Below are 24,665 nucleotides of genomic sequence, written 5' to 3'. Positions count from 1 at the left end.
TTTGTAATAATGACTTTATTTTTTATTTCAAGACAACAAATCCATATTGACAAATGTTGTCAATAATAATTAAACTCCCGCTTGAAAAGCTGGAGAGTATATAGTAATCTGTATGTCCGTCCTTCTATAACGCTTTGAGGTACCCATCTCTTATCCGCATTCCCTCATACCACTGAATGAATTTGATGAAACTTGCAGAGAATCTTTATTTTATATTGCCACTGTGCACCTCCTATTTTATGTTTTGATCCTACACATACTTTGGGTTTCCCACAGCAAAACATAAACACTGCTCTTATATTCATATGGGTGGCAGGGGTATCATTAATTGAGCTTATTGCTCACAGTTCCTCTAATTTTTACATGAGTTTCCATTATTCTAAAAACTGCTTTTGGCAGTTCACCCGTTTCAAAATTCATATTACTTCAAAATTATTGACATAAGACTTAGACATTACATAAATAGATAACTATATATAATCCATTTTGAACCTAAAATACCTTACCTTCCAACTGATTAGAATCATTTTTTTTTAATCCAAACAATAATTTAATATTCTTACTATTAGTCTTTTTTATACAAATTTTATTTGAAAAAAATAAACAAACTTTGATCATAATTCTTATTACTTTTATAAATGTGATTGTGAATAATGTATTACATGTATAAGGTGAGAATAAATGACAGTACAATAGGTAATTCATAAGAAAATCATTTGAATTTAAAACTAAAACTACAATAATAATAAAATATCACATAAAACAACAGTAGATAAATAAATACAAAAAAATGGAATACATTATGTTAACACTTAAGCTGAAGAATATATTGTCATTCCGCAGAGATCAATCCAATTTTTGAAACAATATTTCAAATTCTGGATAAAGAATCATATTCTTCATTAAAAAATAATTTTATCTCATTCTGAGTCCAGCATATACCTTGCTGTCATCAATAATTCTAAAGTCAGGCGAGAAAAAAAATTAATTTAATACAAAGGGGACATTCTAAAAACTTATTCAAAATGAAACATCAATAGACTGATCGGGGATTACATTTGAACATAAAAGGAAACTAATTCCAAATGCGGACATGAAAAAGTTCTATTGATTAACAATAATTGGAACAACAATTTTGGAATGAAAAAATCGATATTTCTAAAGTAGTTGCTATTGATTGTTTTTTATTCAGGGTACTGGATAACATATTATGGAAGATCGATTAGATCATTTCATATTACTGAACCAGTGATTTTTTTTACTGTGACTTTCAGAGATAAAGGCGGTTTCTTCTTCTTCCTTCTTGGTACTTTTTGTCCGGGAGTGATCTTGTAAACTGAATAGAACATCATTTTAAAAAGCTCTGGGTTATGGACATTTAAGGGTTTTTTCTTGAAAATGCTATCATATAATGGAATATTATAAATATTCATAACAGATAGATTTAAAAATTTGGATCCAAAGCTACAATGTAAGAACGGTATGCCTCGACAAAGCTGTCACTTTGAAAGAAATAAATACTGAAAATTTGGTTGGTAAACAATTGCATATCAATAATAGTTACTTAATTCTTTAAAGAAATGTTTAAATTCAATTTTTTAATGTAACCGTTGTCCTGTACACAGATATTTCTTGGGTACACCATTCTTTAACAAAAAAAAAATAATGGTTAGATTGATTGTATATACTTAAACGTCCCTCTCGAGAATTTTTCATTTATATAGGCTTCAAATTTTTACCTTTACTGGCCACTTAGGGCCATTAAGCAGTGAGGGGTCTTTATCGTGCAAACGCCTGCCGCTGACACGGGACCTCGGTTTTTGAGGTCTCACCCGAAGGACCCGCAACTTTCACTTCAAAGTGCCGAGCGCATGGCGAAAGATTAGTTGCTACCCATTTTATCGAGTAGGTCATCCGCGGCCGAGATGAAACTCATTTTTCTTCACACAGATACAAACTCACGATCTCCCGATCACGTAGCGAGCGCTCTACTGACCGAGCTACCGTGAACGGTATGACCCAATGAATATACCGGAAAAATCTAATTTTTACATAGAAATATTAAGGAAAAATCTCTAAAAATCCTCTTCTCAAGAATATCAAAGTCATGATTTACGCAGAAGCATTCTAAAGATCTATATTTGTTCAAACCAAGACCCCTGGAGATAGGATTGGACCATATTAAACATACAATCGGATGGGAAAAAAGCCACCGTTAGTCAAAAATATTTTATCATCTTAAGTTAGATTCAATGTTATTTTATGCATTACCATTCTGTTAAAATCGAAAATGGGGACCTCTTATTAAGAAGCTATTCAATGACAAAAGTGATTTTGATTTTTTTTTTCAGGTGAGCGTCATGACCTATGTGTCTCTTGTTTATTAGGAGTTGTATAATGTAAATTTGCGAAGGATGGATGGACTCTACACTAGCCTAATTCTACTTCAATTTTAAAATTTTAGACTTAATGACTTAATGGTTTCGAAAATATTTTACATGTTATAAAATGTGCACAACACATCCTGGGTAAAAAAAAAATCATAGAAATGGCGATTAATTAACCGGCTAATGCGTCACCTACAATTAATAAAGGTAAATAAAACTGATACAATTACAAAATTAGCTTAAATCTTTGATAAAAAACTTTCAATTTGAATTAATTTCATTCTAGACAAAAAATTGTCATCCACCTATGTTTTTGCACTAAGTTATTGTGTGACATTCATAGCTATCTGCATTTCTGAACTATGTATATAGTGTATATAAATTTCAACAAACCATAAAACATATGCAGATAACGGACATTTTTCAAGATAAAAAATTCATAAAACAAAATAAGAGCAGAGGAAACTCTGACTTATAAAACATCAGAGGTGAGATCACTTGCCAAGGAGTAGTGTGGAGGGGAAGCTGATGATTGAAATGTTGATGTCATCCCGTTAACCATAAAGATTGGGTTTTAGATTACATTTAACGTCTTTTTCAAGTAAATTGTCCGAGTATGAAAAAGATGTGTCAGAATCTGTGGTGTTTTATCTGGGTAATAATGGAGAGATCCGTGGAGAATTTAGTGTTCCAATAATCAGTATGAAAAGCGTAAGTCAGTTAATGATAAATTGTATATGCTGACAATCTCAGTATATCAATCATAGAGTTAATGATTTTTTATGGAGACTGCTGCTTTTGTTTCAGCAAATATTTCGTGTTTTAAAAGTGTTCATTCTTATAACTTTCTCTCGCGTTTTGAATCAATTGAGAGATTTAAATCCCGTATGCAAGAGTTAATGGTTTACTGCTGCATATGTAAGGAATGTTGACGGTTAATCATCACATTTAATCTAAAGTTTGGTTGTTAGATTACATTAAAATATTTAAATACGGGCCAGATTTGTCAGACTCTGTGGTATCTTGTTATCAAGCTAACCAAGATATATTATATCGACAGAAAAAAATGGTAATAATGCATCAGTTATAATACGGTGTCGATATTTTAAATGTTTTCTTTTTTTCACGATTTTTGACAAATTCTACTTGATATGAATACAGAAGTAGGTCTGATGATAATTTGGCACAAATGGTGGATGCACCCATGAGAATTCTTATATATTGTAGGAAGACTTAATATCAGATATAAGATATTAAGAATCAGAAACTCCAGCATTTTTTTGTCAATATCAACTTTAGAATACTTGTGTGTACAATCAGACTGTTTTTGACAAAATAATTTTGCTAATGACCAAGACAAGTAATATTTAATGAAAAAGCTGCAGTCAATGGTAAAAAAAAATCACACGACTGTCCTAACTATCAGCTTACCAACATATATTTCATTACAGATTTTCCCATATTATGATGTTTCGATAATAACTTTTTAAGTGCTTTGATAATATGCTGCTTTTACACAAGTTCAAACAAGCCCGCAATATTTTGAGAGGCCAATTCGCAGAAATATATTTTTAAAATCTTAATTAGTCTTGCCTGAACTCTCATATAAAAGGAATCATGTGTGGTAGAATTGCACAGAGTATCGATAACCACTAAGGTTCTACCTGGTTAACCGAAGGACGAAAACTAGATTTTCTGATTTTAAGAGGGAGATTTCTTTTCTTCTTACTCAGTTCCAAAAGCCTATGTAAGTAGTCATCTAATTACCAAGGCACTTTAATCAGACTTTAACCAATTGTGATTTCTATAAGTTAAAAGATCTTATTACATTTTGCTTGTTTTTTTTTAACTTTTCATCACCCTTTTATTTTACTAAGTTGACACTATTATGCTGTTCCAATATGCATGTATATAAATATATAAATTGTCCGAAATTCAATAACTACGGACCGGCAGTCAAATATAGATAATTGTACTAATTCTCTTTAAATTGTTCAGGAAATGAATATACAGAGAACATGCATGTAACCCAAATTTGATAGACTGCAAGATCTTTTTTTTATTTTGTAAAATGAAGGTACAGTAACAAGTAAAAATATGTAAATATTAAAAAAATATATTGTCATCAATATGTTTTTGCAATTTTTCATCTTTTTGGAAAACTAACTGTTAGCCCAGAATGACTATTTGAAGGACACATTCATCCCGTAATAAGATCCTTGGTTACGGAATGAATTTACAGTACACGGATACAATTCAAATGAAAATATACTCAAATACAAATAAGAAATTTTACAATGCAGATGGAAAAGTATAGAATGCAATCGAAAAATTATACAACATAAATGAAATCTTTAAATTGCAAATGAAAAAATATACAATACATATAATGATTAAGCAATGCAAGTTGGAAAGATCGATTATTGCCAAGTTTTCTCTTAGTACTATTTGACGAAAGTGATACCATCTAAAAAAAAAACCAGTTCTATTGAATTGCTTATGGATGCCCCCGTTTTAAAATAAACGATTCATAGATCGTTTGACTGAACAAGAGAGGGTTATTTCACCGCACCGTTTATTGAGAAATTTATTAAGAATTCAGGTATATCCTGTAAGAAACTTGGTCTCCTTTATGTGTTTTAACATGGGTATTTAAATTGACGCCTCCTTTCTACCTTATTTAAATTTCTTCCATTGACACAAATGAAGCTCGAAAAATATTCCTAAAAATATGCTTTCAATGTCTTGTTATTATCCATGATCTTTAAATCTACTACTTTATTTGGAAACCAATTATCATTTTCTTTTTAAAGTATCATCAAACGAATAGAACATTTTATCACCAAGTAAATCAACGGCATTCGAGGACGTTTTGCAGTGTTATTACTTGTACACATTTCAATTTTCAAACTTAAACATACTTAAATATTGCATTTTTTAATAGATGGATTTTAGGATAGGATTCTTCTCATATTTCACGTATTTAAAAATTCATGAAATTTTCACAGAAAAATGAAGACAATATCACTAATTGATGGTATTTGTTAAATTCAATTCGACTGTTTAAATAAGAGACAATGTCAGGTCAATGTCATTACTTTTTTCCCTGACATGAATAATAAATAATCATTGTTGCCAATTATCTGATCCCTACTTGAATTTCAGAAGATTGGATTTGTTGTCTTTTTGCAAAAAAAAAAAAAAAAAAAAAAAAAAAAAAAAACGATACTAACATTTGGGGCCTTAAAGATGATATTCCCAAATTTACATAAATAATCTAACTGAAATGGATATTGGCTAATCTGAATTTTTTCTCTCTTTTTAAATTTTTTTTAGGTTATATTAGTTATTTTATATGCTTCCTATGTTTAATTTTTTTTCATTTTCACATATTGTAAAGTTGTCACAAAGAGATACTAAATGAAACAAAAAAAAACCCGTTTTGATCGCTTACTAAGAGAGAAAAATACTTTTTTACGGATTTTCGGATCAAATCTGTACTCAGATTTGAAGCTTATAAGAGCTAACATATTTTTTTTCTTTTGTTTGAAAAGTCATATTTATTTGATATATTTAGGAACTTTAATCACCTATTTTTAATATCATTTACATTTAAAGAGTTTCTTCAAGTCTTTGATTGTTTCAAAGTTATTACTAATTTCACTATGTTTTATAAATAATTTCGAGATGAAGATATTTTCATACCCCACCATTCCGCCAGAAATATAGTACCTGCTAGATTTCGCAGTTTACCATTTCTATTTAACAGGTTGGACTCAGTTTCTTTTTTAGGGGAAGTATTACTATAAATTATTCATTTTTCGGTAATTAAAACATTGCTGTATTCGGGAATTTTTATTCGTTTATTCTCTATTCTCGTGTTTGCTCTGAATAAAATTTAAAGCGCATGAATGTTTTCATATACTCTAAATATTTATGTCTATTAAGTGTATTTTTGCTCAAAACGTAAATATTTATTGTTACAAAAAAATTGAAAAAAGAGTGCTGAAATATACACTGTATGTTTTTTCGGAAGCTTATCTGTGTTAAAATTGTAAGATTGAATAATTTCAACACTTGCTTACTCATTCATGAAATTATTCTTTCTAATTCAATTTGCTATTTATTTAAATGACATTGTAAAAATAAGTTTAAATAGCACTGTAATAATAATTTTAAATATTAAATTTCAACCGATATTCTTTCAAATATGGATTTAGAATGAATGTCCTTTTTAGATACTTTAGTTTTTCATACTTTTCGTATCATTCATCAACAGGGACAATGTATGTGGGACATACTAAACACGATTTGTTTAATTGTGAAACTCTCACTACTGAATTGAATATCCCCTTAGATTCCAAAAAATCCCCTGTTGTCCCCCTGTTAGTCCCTGACATTTTCCTGTCTCTCCCTGACTTTCTCCTATGATGCCCTGTCGTTGTCCCTGCTCTCCCTTTCCAGTCCCTGTCGTCCCCTGTCGTTGTCCCTGCCTTCCCTGTCTACTCCCTGTCGTCCCCTGACATTCTCTGATGTCCCTGTCCAGTCCCTGTCGTCCCCTGTCGTTGTCCCTGCCTTCCCTGTCTACTCCCTGTCGTCCCCTGACATTTATTTTGGCCAAGAAAAGGAGTTTAAAATATATTTTTGTTGCATTTAAGAGTGAAAAATGATATAGTCTTGAAAACTTAATTTATTTATCTATTTATTTATTTTTTGAAAATATAGACTTAGTAAAAAGTTAACACATTTTTTAAATGCCTTAACTTAATCCCCTGTAATTGATGTGATTTTTTTTAGTTTGGTAGCATTTCGGGGAGAGAACGACAGAGAATTGCATCAATTCTTAAGAAGAAATAAATTACCAGTTTATTTCATCTTGTGATGCTAGACGGCATATACATGGAACTTTTTGAACCTTATATATATATTTATCAACTTTTTTATTTTTAATTTGATCTAATTTGAAATATTTTTAAGTGTAATAGCTGTCTTTGTAAAAGAACTAGATTTAAACATTTGGGAATGCATTATCAAATCCATGCATGGGATATTTTGTTTTTCCAAAGAATTAAATGAATAAAAATTAATTGAAAAGAATGATATATAAATGCAATAATAAAATAAATGTCTATTTAATAAATAAAGATTATTAAATAAACTAAAACTCTATTTTATTCATTTATTTTCTTATGTCAATAAATCCACAAATCAACTGAATTAAAAATGAATAAATAAATAAATAAATAAATAAATCGATAAATAAATAAACAAATAAATTAATTAATAATGAGAATCATATAAGTTTATTCATTTATTTCTTTATTTTTTAATTTATCACTCATTTATATCCCCAAAATTTTATTTATTAGTTTTATTTTATTTATTTCCGGAAATATGCTACAAAGTATTTTATTTGCGTATTAAAACGACTTTTTATTACTTTAAGTCCATGATGGATATCAAAATAATCGTCTCATTATGCACAATATTGATCTATCAATTAGATTTTTGGTACTTTGTGTTGATTTAAAAATCGGTTTTTAAAACCCTAACAAGGTTCTAAAACAACATCAAAGCCATTGATGTTTACCAGTAATTAACTCGGGGTATACGGTCATGACACCTATTATCTTTTTCACTGACCGCTATACTTTGTTTATGTAGTGGCAGGACGACCGTGTACAGTTAACAACTGTTTGAAATAACATTTTCTTTTTGCATGAGAACTCAATTTTTTTTTCAATCAAAACGGAATAAAAGTATGAAAGAAGCTATTGACGGATAAAGATTGTGCATAATGAGCCGATTATTTTGATATCCATCAAGGAAGTAAAATAATTAAAAGCAGTTTTAATATGCTTCAAAAATACTTTGATACATATTTATCGTAAATCATTTTAAATAGAATATGCCGAACAAATCCAGTTTACGGGTATTTGATTATTTAATTTCTTTGTATCGTCAATTTTACAAATAAAAAAGATTGTTTTTATAATAAATAAATACATGCAGTTAATAAGTTTTTTTTTTGTTTAATTAGTATTTAAAATCAGTTATTATATTGATTTTAAAAACTTTATATTCCAAAATGCACCAATACCCCCTGCTGTCTTTTTTTTTTTTTTTTTTTTTTTCTTACAAATGGTACAAAGTACAAAACCAGTATTTAACGAATAAAACAGATTGAAGCGAAATAATTTCATTGTATTTAAATAAAAAAAATGAATAATTAAAAAAATTATAAATAAAATATCAATCTATTTATTTTTGAAATTGAAAATACAACAAATTAATGAATTATTTATATTTGCAAGAAATTGTGTTTCTTTAGTTTTATTTTATATAAACACTTGCATCCATAGATGTGCTACAAAGTATTTTATTAGCATATTAAAACTGCTTTTAATTATTTTACTTCCATGATGGATATCAAAATAATCGTCTCATTATGCACAATATTAATCTGTCAATCAGATTTTTGATACTTTGTTTTGATTAAAAAATCGGTTTTCAAAACCCTAACACAATTCTGAAAAAAAATCAAAGCCATTGATGTTTACCAGTAATTAACTTGGGGTACACAGTCATGACAGCTATTGTCTTTCTCGCTGACCGCTATACCTTGTTTATGTTGTGGCAGGACGACCGTGTACAGTTAACAACTATTTGAAATAACATTTTCTCTTTGCATGAGAACTCAATATTTTTTTCAATCAAAACGGAATAAAAGTATGAAAGAAGCTATTGACGGATAAAGATTGTGCATAATGAGCCGATTATTTTGATATCCATCATGGAAGTAAAATAATTAAAAGAAGTTTTAATATGCTTCAAAAATACTTTGATACATATTTATCGTAAATCATTTTAAATAGAGTATGCCAAACAAATCCAATTTTCGGGTATTTAATTATTTCATTTGTTTGTATCGTCAATTTTACAAATAAAAAAGGTTGGTTTTATTATAAATAAATACATGCAGTTTATAAGTTTATTTTTTTTTGTTTACTTAATATTTAAAATCAATTATTATATTGATTTAAAAACTTAATTATTCCAAAATGCAACAATACCCCCCTGCTGTCTCTTTCTTTTTTCCTTCTTTCTTTCTTTCTTTTTTTTTTATATTTTTTTTTTTACAAATGGTACAAAGTCAAAGTACAAAGTACAAAACCAGTATTTAACGAATAAAACAGATTGAAGCGAAATAAATTCATAGTAAATAAATAAAATAAAATTAATGAATAATAAAAAAAAAAATAATTAATAAAATATCAATCTATTTATTTCTGAAATTGAAAATACAACAAATTAATGAATTATTTATATCTGCAAGAAATTGTGTTTCTTTAGTTTTATTTTATATAAACACCTGCATGCGTAGATGTGCTACAAAGTATTTTATTAGCATATCAAAACTGCTTTTAATTATTTTACTTCCATGATGGATATCAAAATAATCGTCTCATAATGCACAATATTAATCTGTCAATTAGATTTTTGATACTTTGTTTTGATTAAAAATCGATATTCAAAACCCTAACACCATTCTGAAAGAACATCAAAGCCATTGATGTTTACCAGTAATAAACTTGTGGTACACAGTCATGACAGCTATTGTCTTTCTCGCTGACCGCTCTACCTTGTTTATGTGGTGTTCAGAGTGACCGTGTACAGTTAGCAACTGTTTGAAATAACATTAACTCTTTGTTTGAGAACTTAATTTTTTTTTTCAATCACAACGGAATAAAAGTATGAAAAAAGCTATTGAGGGGGTAAAGATTGTGCATGATAGCCGATTATTTTGATATCCATCATGGAAGTAAAATAATTAAAAGCAGTTTTAATATGCTTCTTTACTTTTATTTTATTCATGTTTTATTCATTTAATAATGGAGTGACTTTCTACCTTTGTAAGAAAAAAAAGAAGAAAAGACAGCAGGGGTACTGGCGCATTTTGGAATATTTTAATTTTTAAAATCAATACACTTGATTTTAAACAGGTAGTAAATAAAAAAAAAATAAACTTATTAACTGCATGTATTTAATCATTATAAAAACAATGTATTTATTTTGGAAATTGACAATACAAGCCAACTAAATAATCATATACCCGAAAATGGGATTTTTTTGGGCATATTCTATGTAAATTGATTTACGATGAATATTTATCAAAGTATTTTTGAAACATATTAAAACTGCTTTTAATTATTTTACTTCCATGATGGATATAAAAATAATCCTCTCATCATACACAATCTTTACCCGTTGATAGTTTCTTTGATAATTTTATTTGTTTTGATTGAAAAAATCAGTTCTCATACAAAGAGAAAATGTTATTTCAAACAGCTGCAAACTACACACGGTCGTCCTGCCACAACATAAACAAGGTATAGCGGTCAGTGAAAAAGATAATAGATGTCATGACCGTGTACCTCGAGTTAATTACTGGTAAACATCAATGGCTTTGATGTTGTTTCAGAATCGTGTTTGGGTTTTGAAAACCGATTTTTTAATCAAATTAATGTATCAAAAATGTAATTGACAGATTAATATTGTGCATAATGAGACGATTTTTTTGATATCCATCATGGACCTAAAGTGATAAAAATTCGTTTAAATATGCTAATAAAATACTTTGTAGCACATTTCAGCAAATAAATATAATAAAATTAATAAAACAAATTTTGGGGATATAAATGAGTGATAAATTAAAAAATAAACAAATAAATGAGTAACTTTATATAATTCTCATTATTTATTTATTTATCTATTATTCATTCATTCTTAATTCAGTCGATTTGTAGATTTATTCACATAAGAAAATAAGTGAATAAAATAGATTCTTAGTTTTTTTTTAATAATTTTTATTTATTACTTAGACATTTATTTTATCAATGCATTTATATATCGTTTTTACATTTAATTTTTTATTCATTTAATTCTTAGGGAAAACAAAATATCCCATGCATGTATTTGATAATGTATTCCCAAAAGATGAAATGAATTGGTAATTTATTTCTTCTATAGAATGATGCAATTCTCTGCCGTTCTCCCCACGAAATGCTACCAAACTAAAAAAAATCACGTTGATACAAGTAATAAAAACTAAATTACAAGGGATTTAGTTAAGGCATTTAAAAAAGTGTTAACTTTTTACTAAGTCTATATTTTCAAAAAAAATATTTTAAGTTTTCAAGACTATATCATTTTTCACTCTTAAATGCAACAAAAATATTTTTTAAACTCCTTTTCTTGGCCAAAATAAATGTCAGGGGACGACAGGGAGTATAGACAGGGAAGGCAGGGACAACGACAGGGGACGACATGGACTGGACAGGGACATCAGAGAATGTCAGGGGACGACAGAGAGTAGACAGGGAAGGCAGGGACAACGACAGGGGACGACAGGGACTGGACAGGGAGAGCAGGGACAACGACAGGGGATCATAGGAGAAAGTCAGGGAGAGACAGGAAAATGTCAGGGACTGACAGGGGGACAACAGGGGATTTTTTGGAATCTAAGGGGATATTTAATTCAGTAGTGTCTGATGCCCAGGCATGGCAACATAGCGAAAATTAAACTTTTTATTAAATGCAAACTCACTGGAAAAACTATTCTGAGGTCAAGGTCAAAAGGTCAAGACCGTTGGTATCCAATGAAAGGTCTCTCCAAAAATACTACATATGTGAAGTTTAAATGTCCTGGTATCTACTGTTTAAAAGATATGACCAAACTAAAAGTTTTAAATTTATGTGCAAATGTGGATCAAACTCCAACGTTAAAATGTCAAAATTGGTGTTACCCGTAGAAAGGACTTGTCACAAGGAATACACATTCGAAATATGAAAGTCATAGCTCCACTAAATCAAAAGTTATGAGCAAGGTTAAAGTTTTTTGTGGAAAAGACAAAAAGGCAGACAGAGAGACAAACAGCTAGACAGACGGACGGACACGACAAAACTATATAACTGTATATACCCCCGAAACTGAGTTTATGGGGGCATAATTAGAAATATACAAAATATGAAAAAAAAACTTATAACGACAAGTAATTGTTTCAGCTTAAGGTCCTCTTCCCCTTCCAATGGTTTATTTTACTGAATTCTTTAATGTTAAACGAGGCTCGAGTCTGACAGTTAGAGTTATATTTTTTTTGGGGGGGGGTGTATTTTATACAATTTGAATTATAGTAGTGTGGGACTGCATTGTATCAATCGCTGATCGTGTATTGCCAACAAACAAAAAAAAAATTAAATGAGGTTTACGATTTATCAAGGGCGGGGTATTATTCGCAAGCTAGAATACGGTCATTACATGTATATAACCCAAGTTTTTGTTGTGTAGTGAACTTTTAAGTTTAAGCTACACAATAAATAATAATACTTCAGAATCAACCAGAAAAGGTCAATGTGCTATTTAATGACACAATGAAATTGTTACCGTACAGTTTATATCGATAGTAGTTTTCACAGTCGTTTAGCATTTATTGTTCTTTAAACGCATCATTTAGCAACTGTTTTCATCTAATTGATGATTGAAATTATCTGTACAAATCTAGTAATTTCCTCATGAGAAACCTACTAGGTTACTTTCATCAACATCAGCATGGTTTGCAAAAAATAGTAATGCTCGTGAAAGAAAAAAAGGATCGTTTAATACAAGGAACAATGCAGGTTGATTAGTATCTCTTCAATGTTTTGGATGTTCTACAATTCACTACACATGTGTTGATTAGAATGCCTACAATATGAAATTGAAAACGAAACAGACCACCTTTACAAATCAGCTTAAAAAAACTTTTTTAAATATGCTTGCACTAAAAATACATAATTTTAAAACAATTTTAATTTAGTGTGGGCCCGCTGCTCTAGTTTCTTCCCCTTTACATTCTTTTAAAAATCTTTACCCCCCCCTTTTTTTTGCACTATTCAATGGGACTTACATTTGAACAAACATGCATCTGCACTGCCTTGAGATGCATGTATATCAATGAACGTTAATCTTCTTGAGAAAATTATTTTAAAAAAAAATTCTTTTGATTTTTTGCTCTTGCAAAACCCTAGCCCTGGGGTCATGATCCCAACACCCTAAAAATCCATTTGCGTTTTTTAGCTGAACAAAGGGAACAAGTTACCATAATGTTGATCTAAGCTATTCCATGGCGTTCGGTAATGTGATGGTCAACCTGGTTAGTGAATATTTCAATTATTCAAAGGTTATTATATAGACTATAACTGCATGACGTTAACTCAAAGAACTGCAAAGGATAATATTGTTTTAATTTGCAGCTAACCAAAGTCAATTATCAAGAGTAAAAATTCTTTAAGGAAATCATATGTACATATAAATAGATATTAGATGAATTTTCACAAAACATCACTTACTTTTGAAAACAAAGAGAACTGACCCCTGAAATTACTATATATACCTAACTATAGTTTGCTACGATTAACTATAGTTAATACTTTGAAACGTTGATTTACTATGAAACTTTACTTTTGAACGTTTTTGAAGATTCAGAGCCTTAATTTGTCTTACGTTACCAATTATAAAACTCCTTGAAAAAAAATCTTAATATATAAGAAAAGGTTCTTTTTAATTTACTTTTTGGGAAAAAAATAATCATACCTGGGATTCATAGTAAAATTATTTTGATTATTGATAATGAAAACTATAATTTACGATCATAGTTAACCATTATTGTAAACTAAACTTAACTATGATAATCGATTGTAAGCATGTAAATGCATAGGTCTTCTACAAAAAATAGGATAAATGGCAAAAATAAATCTATATGTGTATATATTTACTTCTTGGCTTATTAATTAATTTTTGTAAAAACTTGTTCATAAATGATTTTCTTAATTTTAATCTCAAAGAACATTTTATTTATTTTTTTTTTGTGGAAACCTAAATATTATGTCAATGTTTAACTTATTTTCCTATAGGTACAGTTAACAGCATTAGGCATAAAACATCATTAAATGGTTAACTTCTCAACTTGGAAAAAAATCTATAGGCACATATGAAATAAAGTGTGGTGGAAGAATGACTCGTGACTCATTTGGTTAAATCTCTCTTTTAGGTGCAAAACATTGTGAAGATATTTAACAGTTTCTTGAAATTCTACTTACATTAAATATTTAGATTTGAAGTTTTTACATGTATTATAATGATCAAAAGTTCTAATAGCCAATTACACATCTTTATTTCAGGTGGAAAATGTTTCCTGAGATGTCTTGGCTTGTAATTACAATTTTTGCTCTAATTTGGAGAACAGAGCAGTTGGGGGTGATTGCATGCAATATATCTGATGACAATGTTGAGAAAAATCAAAAAATATTCAACGACCTTATCTCAAAAGAATTTAAATTCATTTACGTGAATGTCAGCTCCTCATCATTTGAAAACCTCACTCTGAATCAAAAGGAATGGAGTAAGGTTGTTGAATGGATATGGGTTACCAAAGAATATAAACACTTCCTAACTTACCCTGTTGATGTTGATTTCTTTACACTTGGAGTTTTGAAGAAACATGTTAATTATTTGCAAGTAAATGTCAACATTTCGAATGTATCAGACTGTGTGGGAAAAACATTATGGAAGCAGATTTACAAATATTTGTTTAAAGAATATCATAACACATCCGGAGTGTATTTCTGTCATAGGAATTTCGAAAATCAAAATTATATATCGGGTCTGACTTACATATCTTATGTATCTATTGGCTACGGATTTCACTGCTTCCAGAAAAATGAAACCTCATCTCTTGTTGTTGTGGAAAAATCTTACATCAACTACATTACAATTGCAATAATACTGGTTGTGTTTTTCTATTACCCATTGTTTTTGTCGCATTTTTTGCACGAGGGAAATAAAGGGAATCAAGTGTTAGAGTACACCATTGCCGATTATCCCTACACAATCCGCCGTTTCTTGATTCATGTAATTTTTGACAATAGTGACCTTGGTTATCCAGAAATCAACGCAAGTGGTGTCCGTCTTTCTTTATTAATCGGTATAGCTACAGGAACAGTCTTCGTAGTTAGATATACTATTGGAGGAAACATCCTTCCTCCTAACGCTCAGTTATACAGAGAGGTTCATGCTCCTGCTACTATCATTTTTGGAGGACATTTTGCTTTAGTGGTTTTATGTGGATTAATAGGTTTATGTTTTCTTGTTTTATTCAATAGTTATCTTCTGTTCATCTCAGAAGAATCTGAAGATCATTTCCTTTTATTAGATTTTTCATCCAAGGTATCGCGATTTATTCCTGTGTCAAGTTTCTTTAAAGACATAAGGGAATCTGGACCAATTTTAATGCAAACTGTCAGAAGATTTTTCCTAATTCTGAATCCACTGTTCTGGTGCCAGATTTATCTCATACCATTGTTTCATTATGACTATTCTAATTGTTCAATTTGTCCTAAATGCATGAAGTATTTTTTTAAATTGCTAATATCGTTTTTCAATTTCATACTTAATTTTGTTTTGGTGATTATTTTTTCAGTATTTCCATTGATAAGTATAGTACACCGAGGGATTTACAAAAGCTTTGAAAATTATAAACCTCTTCAAACAGCACGTGGTCAAATGCTGGCCTTATTTCTTGCCTTAGCATTTTCCCCCCTCTTTTTGTACCTTGGAAGTCCAATCTATGCAGGCACGAGTTATTTGGTACAATCAGTCATTTATTTTTTTCTTGTTGCAATACCACACTTGTACCTGTCACATTTTGATATTTTCCTTATTATTATGGCAAGCATAACGTATTCAGGAAAGTTTGTTCTTGATTTCTTACAATTTTATCGATTGCTGCTGCAAAAGATTATGCAGTCAAGAGGTATAAATAATATAAAGACCGATGAGTTTGATTCAGCTGTGGAGAATTGTTGTCCTATTACAACAACACTTTTTCTTCTCTTAGCAAAAATACTCCTGACGCTTTCTCTACTGGTTGTTATGTATTTAACATTGAAAGATCTTCATTATCTTAATAGCCAAAAAACGTTAAATATAAATGTGTTTCTAAGCCTTGTTTTCATGCTTACTCCAGGTCTTTTTGAAGTCCTGTTCTTTGAAAGCAATACTGACAAAGTGGAAAGAATACATTTAGATTTAGAAGAATGTTTAGGTCTCGAAAGAAAAGACCAAAGCATTACAGTAAATATCACCTTCAATGATCAAAATTCAAATCAAAAAGCAGCAAATGATAAAAATTCAGATCAAGGCGAATATTCTCTAGAATCAAACCCAACAGGAGAAACAGGAAAAAATGAAGATGCAAGTTCGTTGTGCATACAAGCATGTCTTTGTTGCTGTGGCTGCATAAGTAGTCCTGTGAATGAATTCGATCAATGGGTATGTTGTTTTACTTTGAAAGAGTATGAAAATAAAGCAGATAATGAAAATAAAGCAGATAATGAAAATAAAGCATGTTATGAAAATAAAGCATGTTATAAAAATAAAGCATATTATAAAAAAGAAGCAGGTTACACGTATAAGCGTGTATACTTTTTTGACCCTGATTCGGATAATCAATATCAGAAAGTAAATACCTCAACTAATTAAGTAATCCCTTTGGTTTGATGTAGATAAGAATACTTTATCGTTGTATTTCATAAATTTTGCAATTGTATTTTGAAACATTACTGTAGCTTAACCCCATTGAAAATTTGTTTACGAGGATGGCATTTGTTATAAGTAACAACACGTGGTCAGTCAAAGTATTGTTACATTCTCTGTTCATATGCAAAGAAGCATTCTTTTCATTAAAATAAAGCATCCAATCCAAAAGAAATACTCCAATCAAATTGCAAAGAAATATTGTGATAAATTTTCGCAAACTCAATTTTACAAAGACACGCATTTTTTTTTGAATGATAGAAAGTGAGCTCTGAGCAGGCCGTAGAAGTGAGAAGGTCTGTCCTTCCTGAGTAAAACATTGTATGACCTATGTTGTCGCATTACAAATGTCTTACACGTGAACAACATCTGAATTTTTGGAGTGTGTTTGTAAAATTTTCCTGTGTGAACTTTTGAGTACTTTGACAGCGTGAGTTTGAACTGTTTAATCTACATGTAAGTTTCTTAGTCGTTTTTTTTTAGTTATTATTTGATTACTTTGTCAATTCTTTTGTACTAGATAATACACCCGACACATTCCGGTATTTTTTATAATTGAGTTTGTTACCGAGTATGGTAACCCAGAACATTCTGTAATATAAATATAAATTTTACGTGTTACATTATTAGATACTGAGACAATGGTGCAGCGTTTCAGGTAATTCTGCGTACTTAGACATCAACGGCTACTGTGAACAGTGTTTAAACGGTAATTACATGATCTCATTAAGGACTGTACAAAAAATATGGTAATACCATGCGCAACCTTATATAAAGATCTTCGGATATTTGCAAATCGCAAAGAAACATTCCTCTGGTTAGGCATATTTAAGTCGGTGTATAAAAACTAATTTAACTTTTTTTGTTCATTATTATGTGTGTTTATTTCTAGTATTATTTAATTTTGTATGAATGTTTTATGTATGCATGTTGGATTTGTGCAGATATTTTTGCATTTTGTGCTCTGTAACAAGATTAAACTTGTTTACACATATACTTTGTTCTTTTTAGGTCACCTGAGTAAACTCAGGTGACCTATTGCTACAGTGTATCCGTTTTTGTCTGTCGTCGTGCGTCGTGCGTCGTGCGCTAACATTTGAACATTTTCAGCTTCCTCTCTGCAACCACTGAACCAATTTCAAGCAAATTTGGCTCAAAGCATCTATGGGTGAATGGAAACAAAAATTGTGAATTTCATGATCCCTGCCCTCCTGGGGCCTGAGGGATGGGGCCAAAACCACTAAAATTAATGCAATCTTTAAAAATCTTCTTCTTTACTCCTGGACATCAAGCAGTCAAACTGTTTGCATGATTGTAATCAGCAATGAGTTCTCTACCAAAATTGTGAAATTCATGGCCCTGGGGTTAGGGGTTCTAGTGCTAGGGCGGGGCTAAATAAGTAGGTAGCGAAAATGCATTATTTCTGTGAAAATCTTCCTCTCTGCTCCTGGGTATCAAATAAACTAACTAATTACATAGTTATGATGAGCAAGAGTGCTTCTACCAACATTATGAATTTTATGGCCCAAGGGTCAGGGGTTCTGGTTTTAAGGCGGGGCTTTATAGATTATATAATAAAAATACATGAATTCTTTGAAAATCTTCTTCTCTGCTCCTGGGTATTAAATAAACTAACTAAGTGCATAGTTATTTTGAGCAAAAGTGCCTCTACCAAAATTGTGAATTTTATGGCCTAAGGGTCAGGGGTTCTGATGTTAGGGCGGGGCTGTATTGATTATATAGTGAAAATTCATGAATTCTTTAAAAAATCTTCTTCTCTGCTCCAGGGTATTAAATAAACTAACTAATTACATAGTTATGATAAGCAAGAGTGCCTCTACCAAAAGAGTGAATTTTATGGCCCCAGATTCAGGGCTTCTTGTGTTAGGGTGGGACTCTATTGATTATATAATAAAAAAAATTCATGAACTCTTTGAAAATCTTCTTCTCTGCTCCTAAGAATTAAATAAATTAACTAAGTACATAGTTATATTGAGCAAGAATGCCTCTTCCAAAATTGTGAATTTTATAGCCCCAGGGTCAGGGGTTCTGGTGTTAGGGCGGGGCTCTATTGATTATATAGTGAAAATACATTAATTCTTTGAAAACTTTCTTCTCTGCTCCAGGGTATTAAGCAGATGAACTACCTATAAAGTTATGATGGACAAGGGCCCTAATCTTTTAGAATTGTGAATTTCAAGGTCCCAGGGTCAGGGGTAAGTTAGAATGGGGGGGGGGGGCTTATATACTGAAAATGAATGAATGGTTTGAAATCTGCTCCTTGGTATTAATCAAATATCAAGGCCTAAGGGTCAGGGGTTCATGTGTGGTAGGGGCACTACTGATTATTGCTGAATATTACTGATTAGTTGAAATGCATTTTTTGTTCCCCTACCCTGCGTATGGGTATTAAGTAAACAAACTAAGCAACTGCTAAGTGCATTGTTATGATGATCAATGGTGCCTCTTTCAAAATTGTGAATGCAATAGCATCTGGCTTAAACCATGAATCAAATTCAATCACTGGAAAGTTGTTGCATAATGCTCAGGTGACCTATAAGGCCCATGGGCCTCTTGTTTCAAAGCTTGCTTACAGGGACGGAATATTTCCATGCCATAATCACTAATTGTGAGAAAAAGCAACTACTCCCCTATGTACCTTTGACGCATCAGTGAATATATACAAAAAGAGCTTTTGTTAGTCAAAATGTTACTGAATTTACTGAATAATCGTCAGTTTCCTATAGGAAATGTTCATTGAAAATCCACCACCTACTCTTGGATAACCCCCCCCCCCCAACACACACACTATCCCATCCTCACCCTTTTATCCTCACACACACGCCCTAAGAATCACCCTCTCTCATACACACACCTTCACACACAATCACACTAAATAGAAATTTGGATTTTTCCCTGGACTGTAAGAAGATGAAAAACGGATTATACTGACAGAGACTACATGTAGTTTTTTTACAAGATGGTGGTGTTTTTCTTTCGAGTTTGCTGTTCTGTATTTGCAAAAAAAAACGGAACTTCAGTTGGCGTAGCTTTATTTTATGCTATTTTTGCCCTTTATACTGTCATGTATCAATCAACTTCTCTGCATATGTATCTTAAATACAGCACGTTCTCAAAATAAATTTTAATTTATTTCTGAAAAGAACAAATGCTAAATGTTCATATTTTCCCATTATAAATTTTTTATAAATATTTCTCTAAAAATGTAAAATGTCAAAATTTCTTAATCACATAAATATACTTATTTCACAGAAAATCTACACGTGATTTGATTCAAACGAGAAGGGAAATACACTCTTCTTGTTCATTTTTTGCGTTTTTATTTTTATAAATCACGTTTGAAATTCCTCATTGTTGCCGATTGCCTCACATCTACCTTTCTTTATATTCAATGTCGCATCTACAAACACTACGGTCGAATTGAGCACCTTATTCATTAAGACTCATATCAGTTACGCTTACAATGTACCACACTGTCAAAACTAATCTGACCAAATCTGTAGAAATATCACTGCGGATATGTACTCCCTGTCGGGGCCGCACCCACAGAAATCTGTCAGAAGTTTGCAAGTTGTACAGCTTTAAAATGGACAATGCTTTCTCTGTTATTGACCGTTATACAATTTAACAGGTTATACACAGTTAAACCCCAGTCACATTTCAAAAAACGATCAACGGCCGATGGGTTTTGAAGCAAAAATGGGATTCTTCGGGTGACAGTCGTCAGTTTATCGGCCGTTGTCTTGGCCGATTTTGACCTATTTTTTTGTCGGCCGACCAATTTTGTGTCCATCGGTCCAAGTTATAATTTTTCATGCGTCGGTGGCCGATTTCTTCAAGTGCAGTTATCCGTTGACCAACCTTCGATCATCGTCCGCCCATCGGCTGTCAGTTTATTAAGTTGGTCGTCCGTCGTTGAACAAGAAGGGTGTTGAAAATTTCGGCCGACGGTTAAAATCAAACTGTGGCTCAGAGCTCGATGATCGGGCGACGATTGGCCGACTTGTGAATGTTTAACCTATTAAAGGATACAAAACACAAACAAAATTTTGATGCATGGATTGATATAATTTTTTTGATCGGAGATAACATAAATAATTAATCCGTAAAAAATAAAGAAATCTTAAGTATTCTTTGCTGCTTAGATATAAACCATTTGTCGTTTTTATGCAATTCCATACAAATTTTACACACATTTTTAACACTGAGTCACAATTTTATAAGATTCTGCCACTCTGCCTTGCAAATATTACTCACGTCACCTATCTGAATATAGATCTATGAAAAAATATTGCTGATTTCTAAAGAAAAAAGATTTTTTGTGTTATTTATCCAAGTCATCAGTGTCCTTAGGAAAAAATGTGACTGCTCCGTGTTGCCCGATACTGTGTCGGCCGATTCTGTTCTTTCAGCCGACAAGACCAGAAAAATTTAGTCGCCCGACCATCGGCTTAAATGTGACCTAGGCATTAGAGGCAAAAGCTCGTGCTGCATGTTGACGCCCGTTCACACCCAAAATTCGTATCTACGATTGATAAACTCGTCTCGATCCCTAAATAATAAATCAATTTATTTATCTATCGACATATACTATATTTGAATAAAGATAGAAAGTTGAATTCCCCAAAAAGATTTACTCATTATTGTAATACACACACATTGGATTACATTGCCATAATATTATCAAAGGCCAGCTATTCAAGGAACAATAAGTTAGGAATTGGTGATATATTAAATGTTGATACCCTTTCGTTGAAAATATTATGCGGACTATTGAATAAAATATTTTATCCCTTTACATTGCATTTACTTAAATAGAAATATGCAAATAGGACAATTATAATTCCAAAAAAAGAAAGTAAAAAAATAATAATATTCAATACAGAACAACATTTAAGAAGATATTTATAATTGTTCCTAATAGTACGTATTTCTATGTTAAACTTTGATCACGCACTGAAGTGCCCAAGTAGGTAATAGATTTAGCAATTCTTCCCTACAATATTTTGCAGAGATTTTCTTCATCAGATGTGTGAAAAAAATGCGTAATTTTTTTCAGTTTATTGGGGCTATTTTACGTGCCACTGGATAATATATAGAAGAAATTATTTGCAATTTGTCAGTCAGTAGAGAATGAACGGTACACTCAGGTAAAAGTGTATATTTCATTTAGTTATATTTATACGGTACTTTGATAAGACTAGCTATCTTACAAAAATCTAACATTTTTATACTATAGTCCTTTTTTCTTCCAAATGCTTCCCAGTTGTTGTTATGCACGTCTGTTAAAAATATATTTGTCTTCGTGTATTTATAAGGTGCATACACGCTCGTGTTTTCTTCCCATATTTTTTTTAATTGCCTTTCAAATTTTACAATTTTTTTCTTATTTTGGTTCATGCGTACTTAAATAAATTTGTATTACTTAAGGAACACGGAAGTTTAACCTTTCTTTTGACCTTTCAATAAAATGAAAGATGACTAATAAACACGCACGGACTTTACAAATGCTTAAATTACTGTAAATGTATTATATTTGGCGTGTATGATATTTGGCGGAAATTGAATTTTTAACTATTTAGCGTAGATTTGATTTAGCGGAGTCTGAATGTGCTAGATGTACTTGTATGATATACAAGACATTTAGCGATGTACTTGATTTAGCGGACTCTGCTTCCCGCCAAAATCGCTAATTAGAATACACCGCTAAATGTAATACGTTTACAGTATATATAAAAGATGTTCAAGTTAGTAGATCGGTATTTTAATATGACTGGGGAAACCGAAACAGGTTTCACTTTCCTTTTAGTTCAAATATGATTTCCCCGTCTTAGCCAACTATCAAGATTCAAGGTAAGTAGGACAAATTATAGATGTAGAATGCACTGCTTTAATTTTCATTTTAATCAGAACGATAACACATTTATCTATGTACGAATTTTGATTTACATTCTTATCTTAATGATTAAATTTAATTCCATTTATATCAGCATCAATATTTTAAATGTATCATATAAAATGGTGACAGTTGAAAATGTTTCTTTGTGAGAAAGAAAAGGAAAGGTTTACATTGAGAAAATGTTACTATGGAAAGAACGAGGTCTACATGGGATTTTGTTTCATGAAAATTATATTATAATATTTACATTACATATATTTTTTGCATATAAAATGAATGAAAATCTTTTGCATTCAAAACACCATAACACAGACAGGGTGCCAAGAGGTTAAAACATGCGTTTTAGTTTGACGTCATAATCGTTGAACGCCGAGGAAATGCAACGTCACAAGCGAAAATCAAAAAATCACGTCCAAATTGACCAGAAGCTGTTACGTTGGCTGATCCATTAAATATAGCTTACACGAAGGATAATACATAGGTTTTTTTAAATAGAAATCACATTTGCAGTTTAGGTAGAAAGTTAAAAAAATGTAAATATAAGCAATGATTCATTATTTTTTGAGTGATATCGTTTCATAACTGCAACGGTGTGTGAAAACAAATTTTCATAACGCGCGTTATTCAATTTGTTTGCACACACCGTTGCAGTTATGAAACTATATCACTAAAAAAATAATGATTCATTGCTTAAATATATACATTTGTGGTATCTTTCCATTATATAAACATACAAAGAGATAATATCTTCAATTCTGTATGAAGTTTGTCGGAGGTCAGAGGTCAATACATGGCCGAATCACATGGCCCAATAATACCTACCGTTACTTATAAATATAAAATGAATTGTTTTTCATGTATAAAAATGAACAAAATAAGTTAAATAATTGTTTTATTAACAACATGAACAAAAACTTCATACATTTTTTGGCGATCGATTTAACCTGTGTACATAGAGAATATACCCCAGTCCGATAGACTAGCCTTTGTTTACAAGTTACATATGTCACTTTTGTCAGCTGCACAGTTTCTAACTTTTTTGTTTATCCTTATTTTTGTTAGACCTTAAGTTAAATCTTCATGATATCGGCTAAAACTATATTTTTTCATTAAATTCTACTCACGATAAATGTGTAAATCTGTTGGAAAATATCAAAGCATTGCAATCACGCCACGAACAGCTGAGAAAAACCTCGATCGGCGCTGTCGTACTTCAATGTTAACTGTCGCCAGTGTCTCCGTCTTAACATAATAAATATGCCTTTAGTTACTGAAATCGTAGCGTGAATGTTTTTAATCAAATCTAATACTTGATCAGGCTAACTGGCTCGGACAAGTGTCTCAATCCATCGGATCCATCCATCCCTTTCAGGCGACCGAAATTCCTCCAACTTTTTATCAATATTCTCGGACGTGTTTCTTGTGTCTTTTCATCTTTTCAGTATTAATGATCAATTTTCACAAACAAAAATATTCCCAGACAAGAATCTGTTTACAATTACGGATGACAAGTAGCCCTATACAAAATATTCCTTTCGAAAAAGAATTCTAAGCCCGACGAATTTGAAGCGTAACCGTCTTTCAAGGCAAGTTACACCTTGCGTACTGTTGACAGAAATCTAAGGAGACCTGTTAGTGCAATATTTATATCCGAAGATATTTAATTTAATATTTAATTGTCAATCTCAAATGTATATATAAATGATAAATAACAAGTTTATAAGAT

At 31.0% G+C, this 24,665-nt stretch overlaps 1 protein-coding gene across 1 annotated transcript; it reads left to right on the top strand.

The window, feature by feature from the left end:
- The first annotated feature begins 4,039 nt into the window (after positions 1–4,039).
- Positions 4,040–17,611, top strand: LOC134270912 (uncharacterized). Its single transcript, XM_062753166.1, has 2 exons — positions 4,040–4,134; positions 14,607–17,611. Coding segments are annotated over exons 1-2 (2,361 nt in total). The 5' UTR covers positions 4,040–4,132; the 3' UTR covers positions 16,966–17,611.
- Positions 17,612–24,665: the final 7,054 nt, after the last annotated feature.

Source organism: Saccostrea cucullata, unplaced genomic scaffold (genome assembly GCF_032062105.1).
Source record: "Saccostrea cucullata isolate Sc308-1 unplaced genomic scaffold, CSIRO_AGI_Scuc_v1 ctg8785, whole genome shotgun sequence".
In the NCBI taxonomy this organism is placed as follows: domain Eukaryota; kingdom Metazoa; phylum Mollusca; class Bivalvia; order Ostreida; family Ostreidae; genus Saccostrea; species Saccostrea cuccullata.
The sequence above is the reverse complement of the archived record's forward strand: the minus strand, read 5'-3'. Positions and strand labels throughout refer to the sequence as shown.